This window comes from Tiliqua scincoides, chromosome 5, assembly GCF_035046505.1.
Source record: "Tiliqua scincoides isolate rTilSci1 chromosome 5, rTilSci1.hap2, whole genome shotgun sequence".
Classification (NCBI taxonomy): Eukaryota; Metazoa; Chordata; class Lepidosauria; order Squamata; family Scincidae; genus Tiliqua; species Tiliqua scincoides.
This window is the reverse complement of record NC_089825.1, coordinates 62,208,229-62,226,914: the sequence shown is the minus strand read 5'-3', so window position 1 is coordinate 62,226,914 and position 18,686 is coordinate 62,208,229. Positions and strand designations below refer to the sequence as shown.

Below are 18,686 nucleotides of genomic sequence, written 5' to 3'. Positions count from 1 at the left end.
CTTATATTGGATTACTACACCCCAGCTTACTAAATGTCCCAGCAGAGATCTTGCTAAAGAAAAAAGACTCATATAGTCATGGCTGCAATTCCACATTTATCTGGAATATATGTTGGCAACCTTCAGTCTCGAAAGACTCTGGTATCGCGCTCTGAATGGTGGTTCTGGAACAGCGTCTAGTGTGGCTGAAAAGGCCAATTCAGGAGTGACAATCCCTTCCACACCGGGAGCAAGTGCAGTCTGTCCCTGGTCTGTCTCCCTGGCTATGGGCCTTCCTTCTTTGCCTCTTTGCCTCAGACTGTTGGCCAAGTGTCTCTTCAAACTGGGAAAGGCCATGCTGCACAGCATGCCTCCTAGAGGGTCGCTCAGAGGCCAGGGTTTCCCACCTGTTGAGGTCCACTCCTAAGGCCTTCAGATCCCTCTTGCAGATGTCCTTGTATCGCAGCTGTGGTCTACCTGTAGGGCGCTTTCCTTGCACGAGTTCTCCATAGAGGAGATCCTTTGAGATCCGGCCATCATCCATTCTCACAACATGACCGAGCCAACGCAGGTGTCTCTGTTTCAGCAGTGCATACATGCTAGGGATTCCAGCACGTTCCAGGACTGTGTTGTTTGGAACTTTGTCCTGCCAGGTGATGCCGAGGATGCGTTGGAGGCAGCGCATGTGGAAAGCGCTCAGTTTCCTCTCCTGTTGTGAGCGAAGAGTCCATGACTCGCTGCAGTACAGAAGTGTACTCAGGACGCAAGCTCTGTAGACCTGGATCTTGGTATGTTCCGTCAACTTCTTGTTGGACTAGACTCTCTTTGTGAGTCTGGAAAACGAGGTAGCTGCTTTACCGATGCGCTTGTTTAGCTCGGTATCGAGAGAAAGAGTGTCGGAGATCGTTGAGCCAAGGTACACAAAGTCATGGACAACCTCCAGTTCATGCGCAGAGATTGTAATGCAGGGAGGTGAGTCCACATCCTGAACCATGACCTGTGTTTTCTTCAGGCTGATTGTCAGTCCAAAATCTTGGCAGGCCTTGCTAAAACGATCCATGAGCTGCTGGAGATCTTTGGCAGTGTGGGTAGTGACAGCTGCATCGTCGGCAAAGAGGAAGTCATGCAGACATTTCAGCTGGACTTTGCTCTCAGTCTGGAGAGGTTGAAGAGCTTTCTGTCTGATCTGGTCCAGAGATAGATGCCTTCTGTTGCAGTTCCAAAGGCCTGCTTCAGCAGGACAGCAAAGAAAATCCCAAACAAGGTTGGCGCAAGAACACAGCCCTGCGTCACGCCGCTTCGGATGTCAAAGGGGTCTGATGTGGAGCCATCGAAGACAACAGTGCCCTTCATGTCCTTGTGGAAAGATCTGATGATGCTGAGGAGCCTGGGTGGACATCCGATCTTGGGGAGAATCTTGAAGAGGCCGTCTCTGCTGACCAGGTTGAAAGCCTTCGTGAGTTCTATGAAGGCTATAAAGAGTGGAATAAGGACTTATCTGGAATAAGGACCCAAACTTTTCCAACTTATTCCTTATTCCTTACTGGAATTCCTTACTGGAATTCCTTACCAGGTTGAAAGCCTTCGTGAGATCTATGAAGGCTATAAAGAGTGGAATAAGGACTTATCTGGAATAAGGACCCAAACCTTTCCAACTTTCCAGGACTAATGCTAATGGAGTGTGTGCTGCATCCTGCAGGGGAGAGGCCTCCACAAGGGGAGGTAACATCTCCAAATTCCATTCAAAACCTACCTGTTCTATGAAGGGTTTGGCTTAAAACCCTTTAATTGTCATTCCCAACTTAAATGTAGCTTAAATATGTAGCTGCACAACATTACATTCATCCCATGTTATCCTCATTCTTCCATCCTTCCCTTCTCTGCTTCTGCCATCTTCTCACCACTGAATTGTAGACTTCTCTGGGGCAGAGCCAGAGTACTGGGTTTTTGCTTGTGTGCATGGCAGTTACCATGCTTTCATCCATTACTCTTTATTTCCTTAGTCAGGGGATATTACAACACGTTGAGTAAGGGAAGAGAAGGTCCATAACTCTATATGGGCTATGAACAGTGGACATGGTTTGTCTTGGGTGACTTTTTAGAATAAAAAAGATAGCACTTAGTCATTCTTGTCCTGTTCTGCTTACTTGGGATTAGGGGGAAGCATTTGGACTGATGCCTGGATGGGATGGCAAATTTAGCAAGGCCCTCAAACACCCTAAATCCAGATCTTATTCACAGTGAATTCATTTAACCTTGGGTGATGATTATTGAATACTTCTTTATGCTAAAGTGCAGCCTCCCTCGTCACTAATCTCCCTCTAGCTCCTCCTGCCTGATTTGTTTTGGGAATATTAAACGTCGACTGCTAATGACATCCATGCATTCTGCACAAATTAACCAGATAATTCTAGCAAAATTAGCTAGGTATGAATAGGCTCGTTTATTCAAAATGCAGCCACACAGTCTTTGAGAAGAAACCACATGTCGTCTATCCTCATTAAGTCAATCACATCATTTCATATAATTGAAGGGTAGTTTCAGCGCAATAATACGGATTTCTCCCATTCTTGGGGGACAAATGAATCTCATGAAAAAATGAACACTGTTTTTTATTGCTGTTTTCCCATTTGACATGAGAGGCGGGGAATTGTTCCTTTTTGCGAAGTGAACACTGATTCTGGTGACACCCTGCTGAGTAATACCTGCAATTGGGCCATTCTGCTGCTCTAGTTTTGGGTATTGCTGCCCTTGCTATTTTTAGATTGTTTTAATTATTTGCTGCTGCTGCTTTTTTATGTGGTATTTTGTTTTGTGTTATGAATACTGTTACGTGTTTTTTATAGTGTTTTGTGCTGGCTTCCATTTTGTTTTCATTGCTTTTTATCTTGGTACAGTCACAAAACCTGTAAGCTGGCCTGGGTGCTCCATTGCGGGGGGGGGGGGAGAAGGGTGAGACATAAATCTTTTAAACAAATACATTCATAAGTAAATAATACCTGAGAGTGCCATTCTGCTACATGGAACCATGGGTAGGGGTTGCATAGAGGCTCTTTCACCATCGCTCAACCCCAGTTCAAGCTCGCCATCACAGTGAAGTTGCCTGCTGTGCCAGATTGATTCTGCCCAAGACTGACTTATTTCATCATTCCTGATATAAACACAAAGCAGAACCACCTGCGCTCAGAAGTGGCTGTTCCTTACACCTCTACTTGGCTCCTTTATCAGTGAAGAGGCTCACCCAGATCTTTGACTCATGCAGAATGGTTCTTCTGAGGACGGGTAATTCTTACTCCTACATACTCCAATGGTCCATTGTTATTCAGATGTGCAGATGGCATGATGGTACAACATCCACCACACCCTAAGCCTGTCCTAGCAATGCTACTAATAGTGTACTGATGGCTCTCCAAAAAAGGACCAAATGCTTTGTCAGCACTGACACAGTTCTTCCCAGCAACAACCCCAGTATCCATGGAAACATCTCCTGTTACCCATGGCGTGGCATCCTTATGTCAGCATTGTGATGTCAGTGCATCATCCATGTGACATCAGTATGATGTCCAAGGAGCCAATCACTGCATTCAATCTGTGCAACACTGATGGTTAGAGAAGTGCCATCAGGGTGAGTTAAGCAGAAGGTGGGGATGGGGCAGGGCCAATGAATAGCCAATGCAGGGGACACCCCCCTGACAGCTACAAGAAAGGAGCAACACAGCAACAATCACCACTCACAACTGCGAAAAGATGCCCTATAGACAAACACACACTCCATGACACAAGAATGCCACACCCCCAACTCTGCCAAGGGACTTTCCCTAATGAGTACAGCACTCATTTTTGCATGATTGACCAGAAATACCCATAGCAGGGACAAAAGAAGATGGGGAAGCAAGCCTAGAACCCATACTAGCTACTCCACAAAACTGCTCTCTAACCATCTACCCAAGCAAGAAAACAAAGAGTCCTTCACCCACCATTACCATGGCAGCAGAGAACTAGAGTCTCATTATCACTAAGGAGCATTCCCTCCCCCCAAGCCCAAGATTGCTGCAGCCCCGGAAAGTTCATTTTTTAAAAAGCACTTAGCTCTCAGCTGTCTCAAAACCAATGGGTACTTTAGAAGCAACTGAGATCGACCCATAAGAGACAGGACAGGTGAGAAAAAGAGAGGCCATGGTTCCTCATCTCAGTAAGTTTATTAATGTCGAAGTCCTTGTTCGTACCAGAAGCCTTTTAAGTATCCGTCTGTCAACCTGCTCACTCCTGACTGATTTCTGCGGTGATGAATCTTGCATTACTTTAACTAGCTGTAGTAGGGATACAAATTGCACTCACAGAAGTAGCTGGCAGCTCATCAACCATCATGCCCTGGCTGCATTGCCAAGACTAGAAAAGAATTCAGTAGGAAGAAGTCAGGTATGCAACCGGGCACAAGGAAAAGGGGGGCAGGGGGCTTCTTTTCGTGCCCGCCTCCCTCCATCATGCAGGCAGTGACAACGGAGCGGCCAGCTATCCAAATGGGCCACCGGTTCGCATGGTTTTTCCACTTTAAAAAGAGAGAAAGAGAAGGGGATTGCATAAATGGTGCTCCTGTGTTTTACATGAAATCTGTATGGTATGTGTGTTCGATGGTGGTGGTGGGGGGTTTGCCTGTTTTTCTGTTGTGGGTTACCATGACCAGTCACTGAAAGGGAGTCTTTGTTTGTATTTACTTGAAAAAAGCACCTTTCTCCACCTCATCTTTTGATAGATGCACACAAATACTTTAGGGCAAAACCTTCAAATCCCAGAAGCTGGAGTGTGACAGTGATGATAGTGGCTGAGTAGTATTTTAAGAGTCCAAAGGTGGGGAATAAGTATCCATTATTCTTCTTAATCACTCCAACAAACAAAAGAGAAGCAGCATATATTGTAAGAAATAGGAAAGTATGTACAGGTGTTTTATTCGTGTAAAACTTGTGCATCTTTTCTTGGCACAAAATCTGGATGATAGTGGTACCCAATGCTTGGTTGTATTTGCTTTTCTTTAAAAATGAACCATCAATAGAATATGGCTAGCCCTATCTATGAGCCTCCAAATGGCAAAGCATCTAAGGTGTCTTTTTCCCCAGCACTTCAAATTCATTTTGCCTTCTCCCACAAGAGATCTAGGTAGCCATCTACCTTTCTGCTACAGGGCCACTCGGAAGTTCTATTGTGTTCAATGGGGCCTGCTCCCAGGAAAGTGTACATAGGATTGTAGCCTTAGCCAAGAGCCAGTCCTTAGTTGGGCTGACTTCCAAGTGGACAAGCACAGGCTTATCCCACAAGCCATTTATCTGTAAAATATCAAGGATATTTATATACCACTTTTCCGGCAAAAAAGGTTCACAACATGATTTACTGAGAAAAGTAAATATAAACAACAACAAAAAACTATAGTAGGATCCAACCTGGAATGGACTGACTACAGAGCCAGAAGAAAGTGAACAAGTGTTCATCACACTTGTTGATGAACCTTGTTTGATTTAAACCTGGTATGATATAAATAGGGGGGGGGGAACTTTTCACTGGCCTTCAATGGAGCCTTTTTCCTATTTTAAATAGCACGGGACGGGATGGGTCGGGGAGCATGCAATCCAGATAGGAACCATGGGGAGGTTAAAGGATTAAAGCCCTCAGATCCTCCACCATACCCTCCCTGTGTTGGCTTGCAAGATATTTATGGCATGTTTACCTCCGTGAATGCATATGTGCCAATCACTTGCTGGTCTCCCTGCCTGGCAGAGCAGCCCCAGGCTCTGTGTGTGATCCAGTTGGAACCATGGCAGAAACAAAGAGTCAAAGCCCACCTTCTCCACACTGCAATCCTAATAGGATTGGTCTGCCCGCAGCTGCTACTAACAGGAGGAAAACGAGCATGCAGTTGACTAGTATGGTCACTTACAAAAATGCAGGATGGGGCAGCATCTCTTTCCTCCCCCTCTTGCTTTTTCTTTTGCTTATCTTCCATTCGGATGAAGAGTTTTGACAAGCTCAAAACCTTCTTCCTCTCTGGGGATATAATATTTTTTTCAGCTAGTCCTAATAAAAGTATTCTAATACTGTTGCCTTTGGCAATTTTCTAATGGTCCAACACGGCTGCCTGCAATTTCTCTTTCCCATGAAAATAACAGCTGCCACTGGTCCTTAAGCCATGCTCCTTTGCTGCCCTCTACTGCAGAGCTTTGTATAATTTTCCTATGTCGTCATAATGACAAGCTTGTTTTGGTCTCAAAAGTCAGGACTGCCAGACAGATCCAGGCTCAAAAGCCCAGTGTGCAAAAAGGAGCCCCAAAAACAGACAGCTTGAATGATTCTGAAAGAATCTAAACAGTAAGAGATGTCACTGGGTTGCTGCTGAGAGCACCATGCAGTCTGGTTATTAATAATTATCATTACTAAACTTTGTACGTATACATAGCTTTAGACCAGGGGTCTCCAAACCTTTAAGCACCAAGGCCTCACCATGCACAATCTTGCCCATGGTGGGCCAGAGTGGGTCAGAGTGGGTCAGTTAAAAAAAACAAAAACCACATATACATTTTGCACATAGCTAAAAATGTTCAAAATACGATAAACATATTTGCAGCTCTGCGGCTGCTTGTTCCCGCCTCATCAGTGAGAGCAACCCAGCCCAGGAATCACTTTGACCAGCAGAAGGGAAAAAGGTGTAATAGCAGGCAAGAGTGTTGGAAGAAGAAGAGGGGGCACACACTGGGCTTCCCTGCCAGAAAGTGACTCTTCCTGCTATTCAGTCTGAAAAACAAACCCTTGGATGTCAAGTCTTCCTCCAATTTTCCTCCTGGGCAGGAGGTCTGGTCTAGAGGGTAGAGCCTCCGTCTGCCTGAAGATAACATCCACAAGGTCGCCAGTTCGAGGCCATCGGCACCGTGCGACCTTGAAGCAGCTGACAAGCTGAAGCCGAGCAATTTCATCTGCTCTGAGCGTGGGAGGATGGAGGCCAGGATGGAGGCCAGATCAGAATGAAACATCTGAATTGTTGTGGCTCTTGAAAGATAGAGCCTTCTTTCAATTGTAAAAATCCCTACGGGGATTTAAATAAGCCTGCCTATGTAAACCGCCTTGAATAAAGTCTTGAATAAAGACCAAGAAAGGCAGTATATAAATACCTGTTGTTTTGTTCAAAAATAAAAATTAAAACATTGGTGTTAGTTTGGCATGTACTGTATGACAAACATTGGACTAATCCAAGTGCAACACAGGGGAAAAAAGATTTAACCCATTTTTGCCCAGCCCACAGGTGTACATATTTGGTCCCTGTTGCGTATATGCAACATTGGGCAGAAATGGCTTAAATTGCAATAACATATTTGAATGCAACACACAATGAAATAAATGTTTCAGCTTTTGCTTCTTGCCCTGAAATGGTATTAATATCCAAATTATGGACAGGATGGGCAAAGTACGTGTGTATCTAGAGCTTGCACGTCTCTTGGAAGCAACTAGCAAAGTGTGAAACAGCTACAAGGCTGCAATTGTAGCCTGGAGTAAGTCCCATTCAGTTGAATACCTCTACATAAAGCATTTTTGGTTTGGGGTATTATTATCCTGTAATATAAGCACACTGAATGCAAAATGAGTTCCAGTGAAATCAATGGGGATTTACTCCCAGGCGGACAAATGTAGTGCTGAGCATAACACCGGCATTCCACAAGCCATTTACCTAATTCCTTATTAACATCAGCGAGACTGTTCTAAGCAGAGTGTATACTCAACAGGAGCCCAAAGGCATCACTGCATAGGTGCTTTAGTGCTAAGCAGGATGGGCAAAAACAAGTCCTCGAGAAAGCATGAAAGCAAAAGAAAATGCACTCAGAGAACACTTCATGCATTCAGAAAAAGCACATGGTACAGTTCAGTGCAGGAGGAGGTGGGAGTCATGTTAGGTTTAAGTGCTTCTGCACATCAGATATCTTTTCAGCAAGAAGTCTAGTATCTGTATCCAGCGTGGTGCTTTTCTTGTTGAAAGGCGTTTTATACAAATGCACTAAAATGATCCAGGTCTACAGAGCTTGCGTCCTGAGTACACTTCTGTACTGCAGCGAGTCATGGACTCTTCGCTCACAACAGGAGAGGAAACTGAACGTTTTCCACATGTGCTGCCTCCGACGCATCCTCGGCATCACCTAGCAGGACAAAGTTCCAAACAACACAGTCCTGGAACGTGCTGGAATCCCTAGCATGTATGCACTGCTGAAACAGAGACGCTTGTGTTGGCTCGGTCATGTCGTGAGAATGGATGATGGCCGGATCCCAAAGGATCTCCTCTATGGAGAACTCGTGCAAGGAAAGCGCCCTACAGGTAGACCACAGCTGCGATACAAGGACATCTGCAAGAGGGATCTGAAGGCCTTAGGAGTGGACTTCAACAAGTGGGAAACCCTGGCCTCTGAGCGGCCCGCTTGGAGGCAGGCTGTGCAGCATGGCCTTTCCCAGTTTGAAGAGACACTTTGCCAACAGTCTGAGGCTAAGAGGCAAAGAAGGAAGGCCCATAGCCAGGGAGACAGACCAGGGACAGACTGCACTTGCTCCCAGTGTGGAAGGGATTGTCACTTCTGAATCGGCCTTTTCAGCCACACTAGACGCTGTTCCAGAACCACCATTCAGACACCATACCATAGTCATTCAAGACTGAAGGTTGCCAACAAGGTTGAATACTATGCAGACAGTGCCATGGAGTTTTTCAGCAGGTAACTCAGCTCTCGGGTGATGTGGCCTTGGACATCTACCATGGCCCTGCAGTGGCATCCCCATCTGTAGTAGAGATGTGCAGCAAATGCGCAACATGCATGAATGCTGTGTGGAATAAAGGGTTCAGATAGGCAGAAGCACATCTTTGCCCAAATATACCCAACAAGTCATATAAGGTAGAAGGTGTGGCCTGGAGGTTGAGCTGTCACCTCGCCTGAAAAAACCAAGCAGCATCAGTTGCTTGGATGGGAGACCAAGGCCGCTGGCATGTCTGTGTGGAGGAGTGGAGTATGGGGGAGTCAGCTAGCAAAAGAACCTGGATAACATCCAGAAACTGGTGTGAAGCATGGTTACAATTGTCTGTGAGAGTTCTATGAGATTATCTCATGGAATAATACTTGCAAAGATTTCATTGAAAAATGGATTTATGCTCAGCCTGCCTATGTTAACCAGCTTGAGTCTATTGAGAAAAGCAGAATGAAAAACATTGTAATAAATAAATAAGCTGTAGTTTCAATCCTACACATACTTAACTGTCAATAAGCTCCAGAGATCTCAGTGAGACTCAGTACATATGCATAGGATTGAGCAATGCGTCCTGCATACCCAAGAGGTGTTACTCAACAGAAATACAGTGTCAAGCCATGCATAAACACAAGCCACATGCATAAACACAAGCCACAAGCCATGTCAAGCCATGCATAAACGCAATAGGGATCAAATGTGTACACCTGTAGAATGAGCAGAAATGGGTTAATTGGTAAGAACAAAACAAAACATTTAAATGCATAAGCATTTATAGCACTCACTATCTCTATTTAAACACCATTCAAGTGTTTGCAGCAGGCCACTAATACAGTAAATATTCATTAAACAAGAAACAATTGGACAATTAAAGTGACACCTATTTTACAGTAGTTAAAACATCTAATTATATGAAAACAATAAGAAATGCAACATCTTACTTCTGTAAATGTATCACCCAGTTAATGTGGCTGCCTTTACATTTTTATGCCCCACAAAAAATAAACAAATGTGCTGCATTCCTAAAGAAGACTCATAGCTGGAAGAAATTTCCATTGATAAAGCTGTTGGTTTCGAGTGGGTAAGATAGGTTTATAGCCAGAGGGCATAATCCTAACCAGGTCTACTCAAAAGTAAGTCCTATTTTGTTCAATGGGGTTTACTTTCAGGAAAGTGTGGTTAGGATTGCAGCCAGAGGCTTATTGAACACACTGGATTTACTTCTGAGTAAAATAATAACACTGAGTAAAATAATAAAATAGAGGTTTTCAAACACCTTTATTCATTGAATTTAATACAAAGGTCTGGCTTCTGAACAGGTACATTTATGATCCAGCTGCAAGCTTTCTAGGACCTTCTGATATAGTGTGTCTTAGTACTTTACAACTGGAATTTGATATGTGAAGGACCTTGACATTCACACCTGGCCCTTGAGCAATGCCTGGTGGGGACTGAATGACAGGAGTTATTCGTGACCTAGGAGAAAGCTCAATATGACCTCAGGTTACCTGTACCTGCAAGGAGCAACTATGGGTGAGTGAGCCCAGAATAGAAGCCAAGACAGCCTCCAGCTTAGAGGTGTAACACCTTGGGGAATGCATGGGACCTGATGCAGGTGTGTTCCATTAACTACAGCCACCCAAAGCCCAACTGTATATTTGTAAATAAAGCAAACATTACAAAGGCATCTGAAGACTCTGCTTTAAGAGCAGCCAGAGCCCAGATAGTGCTGGTTCCCTGGAAATTCCTATCACTCAAGGAAGTGAGGAATGACCATGTAACAATTTTTACTTGGAAGACAGTTTTGTAGTACATTCATTTGAAAATGCTTCCTGATCAGCACCTAGGAGAGGTGGGTAAAGGGGGTAATTTGTGCCCAGGCCCAGGGTCAGAAGGGGGGCCCTGAAGCCAAAGGAGGGGGACCAGAAATTTCCTGGGATCTTAGGTTTTCCTATCTACTCGGACTTGTTGCCTGCTGGGGACACTACTGATGCCACATGGGTTGGTAGACCTGGGCTTCAAAGACTTTTCAAGCTGTCTCCACCCTCCCCCTACCCTGCCCCTATTCTGCTTTCCCATCACCACCCTCCCCCTTTTCATCTCTCCCTCTTTGCAAAGGGCCCAAAAGAAACTTTGTACCCCCTGTTAAATTCCTCTCAATTCCTGATAAGCATGCTTTGGACCACCAGAGTGGGCCTAATGATAAGGTTGACTGAATATGGTTGACTCTCTATATCTTGTACTTGCCCGCCACACCCTTCTGGCCTGCACAGCCACTTCAGTCAGTTCTCCAATCCTCTTCCCAATCACTGACAGCAAGTGGGAAAAGGACTGGAGCTGTCACAGCCCACTTCTTCCACAAACTGCAGGTGGAAGGGAAGAAAAGCTGAAGCCATTGCCATCGCTACCACCTTACTCTCCTCACTTGCTTAGGAAACCAGCCAGGTGGGCAAGCAGACCAGCCATAGCAATCCAAAACACACCTCTTGATCTGCTGCAGCAACACCTTCTCACTCTGTTTAAAAGAAACAGCATAAGCTCCTATAATGCTCTGCTTAGTGGTGCTAGAGTGGAGGATAAGGGGGCAAGCTCTACCACACTTTCTTCTTTCCCATCTCCTTTCCTAAAGAGGTGGTATGCTAGTGTATGTGTGAGATTTTTTTTTTTTTTCTGTTGGGAGTAGCAGTACAGCATCTCCACCCCAAATCAACCAGCATCACTGCTTGGGCCACTCTGGATGACTGCAGCCATGCACCCAATTCTATGCATGTTTACCCAAGGGTAAGCAACATGACCTCTGTCAGACACAATCCTGACAATATGCAAGGGCACAAGCCTAACCAGGTCTACTCAGAAGTAAGTCCTATATTGTTCAATGGGGCTTACTCTCAGGAAATTGTAGTTAAGATTACAGCATTAGTAGCATAGCTATGGGGGGCACAGTGCTAAGTTTTGCAGGCACTAAGTGGCCCCTCTCATTTGCAGCCATTCTGGGCAGCCAGAGCAAAGTAGAAGCATCTCACAGAGGTGCTTTGCTCATAGAATGGGTTGCCTGGCCCAAGCTGTGCCCCACCTTGTAGCTTCACTACTGGGCTTACTCCCAAGTCAGTGTGTGTGGAGGGGTGCAGCTTTAGACCAAAATCGCATTTGCATTCTCAGGCACTTCCATGAGCTCTCAGAAATCTTTCCCTGTTTCAGTTCTGCAGTTTCACCACCATTCACAAGTTATGGTTTTTCTGTGTTAAATATCACCATAACCCCAGCTAGTGTGGAAGAAGGACCATCCTCAAATGCTTATGCTCTAGTAACAGTGTACAGTATAACCACCCCCCTTCTCTATTACCTGCCGTAATGGAAATGTGCAAGATCCCTCAAAGAGATAGGCTGTGGTGTCAATAGTGGCCCCTTGCTCTGGCAGGTAAGAATGGAGTTAACACCAGGGCCTAAGATAGCAGTGGGTGTGCTACCCAGCTGCAGGCATTAGAGACAACCAGGTCATTACAGGGATAGAAGCAGCACCTGAAGCAGTGAAAGGGGGGGTGTAGAAGGAAGGAGGTTGGAAAGACTGAGAGCCCAATCTTATCCAATTTTCCAGTGCAGGTGTAGCCCTGCCAAAGCACTGGATCCTATGATGAAGGGCCAATGATAGAGGCCTTTATAAGGTAAGGTAAGGGAACATAAGAACATAAGATCAGCCCCACTGGATCAGACCATAGGCCCATCTAGTCCAGCTTCCTGTATCTCACAGCGGCCCACCAAATGCCCCAGGGAGCACACCAGATAACAAGAGACCTCATCCTGGTGCCCTCCCTTGCATCTGGCCTTCTGACATAGCCCATTTCTAAAATCAGGAGGTTGCGCATACATGTACCCTGTAATGGATTTTTCCTCCAGAAACTTGTCCAATCCCTTTTTAAAGGCATCCAGGCCAGATGCCGTCACCACATCCTGTGGCAAGGAGTTCCACAGACAAACCACACGCTGAGTAAAGAAATATTTTCTCTTGTCTGTTCTAACTCTCCCAACACTCAATTTTAGTGGATGCCCCCTGGTTCTGGTGTTATGTGAGAGTGTAAAGAGCATCTCCCTATCCACTCTGTCCATCCTCTGCATAATTTTGTATGTCTCAATCATGTCCCTCCTCAGGTGTCTCTTTTCTAGGCTGAAGAGCCCAAACGCTGCAGCCTTTTCTCATAAGGAAGGTGCCCCAGCCCAGTAATCATCTTAGTCGCTCTCTTTTGCACCTTTTGAACATTTGTTCCCTTTCCTTGGGGCTGCATTACAGCAGCACTGGTGATGGAAAGTTGGAGAGGATTGGGCCCTGAGAGGGCAGAAGGAAAGCACTTGTTGGAGAGAGGACTGACTGATGAACTAGCTGATTGCTGGACTAATGGACTGGTCTATGGACCTGATGGGTGAATGAATTTCTGAGGATTGCTTGAGTAGAGACTGCTGGAGACTGGTGTGTGGCTACTATGCTTAAGACCTGCTGAAAACCAAGGTGTTGCTGTGGTTGCTAGAGAAGCTGCTGGCAGGAGAGGAGAGGGGAGGAAGGATGACCTCTGCATGTTGAACAGGTGACAAACCCTGGTGGTGGAGTGCTGCAGTGCAGAACTAGGGACATTGCTGAGGAACACAAGGGAGCTAATTAGCTTAAAGTGGGTATAGGTTCTCTAGGTGAAGCTTGGACTGGAAATTTGGCAAAACACCTGCCTTCCTTCCCCCCCCCCCCTTTCCCTGTCTGGTTCAGCTGAAACCAACAAGGTCTGGGAAAGCCACATCCAAAGTAGATTGTATAAAATTGACAAGCACTTTCTTGACCTTGTCAATTTCATGAAAGACCAGAATGGAGAAACTGGGTAAGGAAACAGACAGTTCTGTACAGGGAGGAGAGATTAGGGTAAAAAAAAGTCATTCCCAAATGTGTCCAACTCTATGGGGAAAAAAAGAGTGGGTGGGGGGGACTTTGGTACACCATATCTGTTCACAGCTGGCAGGCAGGTGCAGAAAGGCTGAGATGCAGGGAAGTGCAGCGGGTGGGGAGGCAGGTGAAGCAGAGCCTCCCCACTGGAGTCCTTTGAAAAGTGCCCCCACCATGTGAGGCATGCAAGCACCCAGCAGAGTGTGTGAGTTTGTGGGTGCTTGAGTGCTTCACATGGCAGCGGTGCTTTTTAAAGGACTCTGGCGGGGAGACTCTGCCTCCCCACCCAGTGGGTTGTGGGTGCTTGGGTACCTCACAAGGTGGCATTACCTTTTGAAGGACTCCGAGGGGAGGCTCTGCCTCACCTGCCTCCCCACCCACCGCACGTGCCTGGAGATCTACCTGTGCCCCTTCCTGCGTGAGTTTTAAGAGCCTGATCCAAAGGCACTGCAAACAGCTTTTCCCTTCCACTGAAGCACCAGGTGCTGCCAGGAGCTCCAGTGAAAGGGGTCTCAGCTGATGGTGCAACACTGCCACACATCACCCCATCCTGGTGAAGACCATCGGCTTCTGCAAAAAGGGATCCTGCCCCTTTAAAAACTGCAGGACGCCGGACAGGGGGCGCTTTCCTCGCCTCGGATTCCTTTCCCTGGCAAAAGGCGGCGCTCATGATAGCCGCTGCTGCATCAGCCTTTGGCTCTCTCGCTGCAATTCGAAATCGAACGCCGAGCTCCGGATGGCGGCAGCGATCGAGATGCTCGGCGCTCTCCTACCTCTCCTGTGAGCGGTGCCCTTGACTCGCCCGGTACCCAGAGCAGCCGAGAAAGCGCGTGGCTAGATGCGGGCACGCAGCGCCAGGTACTCTCTAGGCAATGCAACTCTATCGCCTCACCTTGCTCTTTCTTCTTTCTTGGCTGCTCCGTGTTGGAGGCAGGTCGCCTTGGCAGCCCCCTGCTATGCATGTTTGCACGGGGAGTGAGGCAGCCCTGCCTGCACAGCGGGACTGGCCAGGCAGTGTGCCCAAGATGACAGCCCTGGGCTGGCTGGAGCCTCCTTCCCCTGTCGCTTGTGCTGTGGTCTGCGCCTGGAAGGTTGGCAGTGCTGCAGTCAGGGGTATTATCAGTGCCGGGGTATTATCAGTCAGGGGTATTATCAGCGCTGAGGGGTATATTCAGGAATGTCAGGTGGAGGGGAGGCAGGTGAGGCAGAGCCTCCCCACTGGAGTCCTTAGAAAAGCTCTGCCTCTCCACCCACAGCATGTCCCTGGTGTAATTTCTACAAGGACTGCTGCCATGGCACATGGGTTGTGAGTGCTTGCGTGCCTCACAGGGTGGTGGCAGCGCTTTTTGAAGGACTCTTGTGGGGAGGCTCTGCCTCACCTGAGTGAGGAGGTTCCGCCTAAGTGGGGAGGCTCTGCCTCACCTGCCTCCCACACACTGCACGTCCCTGGCATAACAAGGACTGCTGCTGTGGCATGTGGGTTGTGAGTGCTTGTGTGTGTCACACAGTGGTGGCACTTTTTGAAGGACTCCAGTGGGGAGGCTCTGCCTCATCTACGTCCCACCTCCTACATGTCCCTGGCATAATTTCTACAAGGTTGTTGGCATGGCATGTGGGTTGTGAGTGCTTGCACACCTCACACGGTGGCAGAGCTTTTTGAAGGACTCTGGTGGGGAAGCTCTGCTTCACGTGACTCCCAACCAATTGCATGTCCCTGGCACAATTTCTACAAGGGTTGGGGCCATGGCTTAAAAGCCTTCCTAGAAGAGGCATGCTTGTGTCCTGTGTAAAATGCAAGTCCTGATCTGAAATGAAGGGATGGGGTCCTGGGTATTACAGGGAGTTTCAGTGATGCATAATCTCCTGTTCTCCTCTGGTCCCTATACCCAAACCTGTGAAGAGTGCTTATGGTTGCTTAAGCCATTTCTGCCCAACATTCCATATATGCAACAGAGATCAAATGCGTACACCTGTGAGCTGGGCAGAAATGGGTTAAAGAGTGAAATGCACTTGGCACACGGTTCAGGTGCTCCCACTTATTAACATATGTGTCCCTCTGAAAGTTTTTTTTTAAAATTCACATTTCAGGATTGACTCTGGGCTCAGCTGATGCCTTCTGGAAAAATTCTAAATCACCTCCCAAAGTCTGTAGGCACATGCCAAAAAAAGTGCAAGGCATGCTCCTGGCCTAATCCTATTCAACTTTCCAGTGCTGATGCAACTGCAGTACACCCCCAAGGTAAGGGAACAAACATTACCCTTACCCTTACCTTGAGGAGGCCTGTGTGACTGCCCCCCCCCCACTGCAGGATGCAGCACATGCCCCATTGGCACAGCTGCACCGGTGCTGGAAAGTTGGATAGTATTGGGCCCATAGTCTCTGACCTGGATCTCTTAGTTTGTGATCTGGCCATAATTGTTCAAAAGTGTTCCTTTCCTGATGAAAATGGATTCACATATCCAGTATCTCTCACCATGAATGTTGAGGCTTGCTAGTAGGACCTATCAATGATTTTTACCTCTTCAGATTGTTGCATTGTGACAAAGTGAAGAAAAATAATAATAATCCAAAGCCATTCTAATAACCATAACACAAGATTGCTGGCTGCTCTTTTTAAAGCCTCTAAAATAGGTATGAGAGCTTTAAGCCGTTTCTGCCCAATGTTGCATATATGCAACAGGAACCAAATGTGTATACCTGTGGGCTGGGCAAAATTGGGCTGTAATGTAAACAGTAGTGGTAGGATCTGTGCATTTAACCCACTTCCCCATGCCCTTTCCCTGATTAAAAAAAAAGAAAATTCTCACCAAACTGCTGTTTTGACAAAGGATGGGGAAGGCAGACCTCCCCCCCCCCACACACACACACTAATTTTACTCAAATGGCTTGTCACATCCCATTGCCTCACACATGATTGCTAATCAACATTGCTGTTCTGGTGTTCCGTTGGCAATTTGGGGGCCAGCTGGATTGATTTGGCCCATTGGTTTCCAATTGCTGATCCCTAGGGTAAAAGGCAGTCTCTGCATAGTTTTTCTGCATTCTTGTGATAAACTGTGGACAAACTTTTTTCTTTTATATTTCTCGATGATATCCTCTCTGCCCCATTCTCTCATCAAACATTTCCCTGTGTTGTAATGTGAACAATCGGTCTACAGAAGGGGTGTCAAACTCATTTCATACAAAGGGCCGAATAGCGTTCATGATGCGTGCTGAGGGCCAGAAGTGATGTCATTAAGAAGGTCATAACAAAAAATAAGCTCCTTTTCTCACTTAGAATTCAGTAGCTTCAAATGACAGAAGAGGAAATATCAAATCTTGATCATATTTCAAGATATGGGAGAGCATAATTTTCATGTGGGCTGCCCTTTCAGCAGTAACACCTCAGCACTGCTCAGCAGTTGAGAGCCAGATAAAAAGCTTTCGTGGGCCGCATCTGGCCCCTGGGCCTTATGTTTGACACCCCTGGTCTACAGTGTCACCATCATGCTCTACTACTGGATGAGATTGTATGACATCTGAAAGTACCTTTGAATTACATGGGCAAAAGTTGTGTTCTATACTAACATGTTAGACATTAAAAATGAGGGATCCAACTTCATGCTTGGGTTGCTCCTAAACTTATTGAAATCAGGATAGCCACATTAGACTGCTGTATTTTCACATGTGTGTCCATACATTGAGCCTAAAGAGAAATGTTTTCCCAGGGAGTATAACATAAATAATACTTAAGTACAGTGCTTTCTGGCATGCAGAGCACTTCTCATGTATTGTCTTGACGGTGTCCTTAAAACAACTTCAAGACAGCTAAATAATATTCTTCTGATACTGCAGCTCCTTAAAGGCCCAGTCCTATCCAACTTCCTAGTGCCAGTGCAACCACAATGCAGCCCTGAAGTAAGGGAACAAATGTTCCCTTTCCTCGAGCAGGCTTCCATGACTGCCCCCCACCCCACCACAGAATGCATCTCGCATCCCATTGGTATGGCTGTATCAGTGCTAGAAAATTGGTTAGGATTGGGCCCTAAGGCCCCCCAGTGAGCACATGGCAGAATTAAGACTTAGGGTACAATCCTATTCACTTTCCTGGGAGTAAGCCCCATTGACTATAGTGGGATTTACTACTGAGTAGGTAAGCACAGGATTGGGCTGTTCGAGCTCGGATTCTGAGCTGCTGTGCTATGATAAAGATGGTTGGATAGCTGAGAGACATTGCAGCTCATGGTGTACATGGACCATGTGCTATCCTCTTTGTTTGCAGGTTTTTGCAGTGCTTCAGACACATTGCTGGTATAAAGGTAGGTACAGCCCTACCTGTGTTTCTATATAGCCCTAGGCCTGAAATTGGTTTCATTTCAATCAATCCCATTCACCTTCCAATTTAATCATACTTGGCTACACAATCCTAGTTGTCCTCGTAGGACCTCTAAATAGTGTTTGCAGACCATTAATTTGCTTAATTCTGGTAGATCATATGTACTCTGCCTTGAACCAGTGCATTGGTGGCATAAAGCTTCAAAAATTGGTGCTGTTGCCTAATGGTTTAAAAAAAACAAAACACGCTGAAATTTATGCCTGCTTAGAAGTAGCATCCTTCTAGATTTAGAAGTGGTTGTCTTAAACTCCAGAAGTGCAAGAGCCATATGTGTTACTTGAGAGCAAGGGGAACTCTTCATATGCCTTGAGGAATTCCCTTCCTTATTACTCATATTCCAGAGCTAAGCTTATATTTTTTGCAGGATATGTTCAAGGGCTGAACTCCAACACAAATTAAACATGTTGGTTTTGCCAAAGTGAATCCTAGTGGAGCATGCCCACTGTTAAAACTATAATATGCTGTATTTAGAGCTAACTTTTTAAATACTAAAAAGAGAATAGAGAATTATCTTCAAAATAAAGTGGTAGAGTGTTTATTTTGGGTTTTTCAGAAGTTTATTTAGGTGCTTTATATCCTGTCTTTCCCTCTGAATAATCGGATCACTCCAGGTTTACCGTGGTCCCTAGAGCTATGTACAGACATCCACA

The 18,686-nt window shown here is 46.1% G+C and overlaps 1 protein-coding gene across 7 annotated transcripts in view; it reads left to right on the top strand.

Moving 5' to 3' along the window:
• The first annotated feature begins 14,443 nt into the window (after nt 1-14,443).
• TPK1 (thiamin pyrophosphokinase 1) overlaps nt 14,444-18,686 on the top strand; it is a 321,965-nt gene continuing 317,722 nt past the window's right edge. For 3 of the 7 annotated variants that reach the window (XM_066627430.1, XM_066627437.1, XM_066627435.1), the window contains exon 1: nt 14,452-14,518. Coding sequence is in view for 1 of the 7 variants with exons in the window: in XM_066627437.1 (XP_066483534.1) it covers nt 14,499-14,518 (20 nt within the window). In the remaining 6 variants the exon portion in view is untranslated. Of the gene's footprint in view, nt 14,519-14,575; nt 14,752-15,748; nt 15,900-17,934; nt 17,960-18,686 lie in introns of those variants that run through there. The other 4 variants (XM_066627433.1, XM_066627436.1, XM_066627431.1 and 1 more) reach the window with 3 other exon arrangements.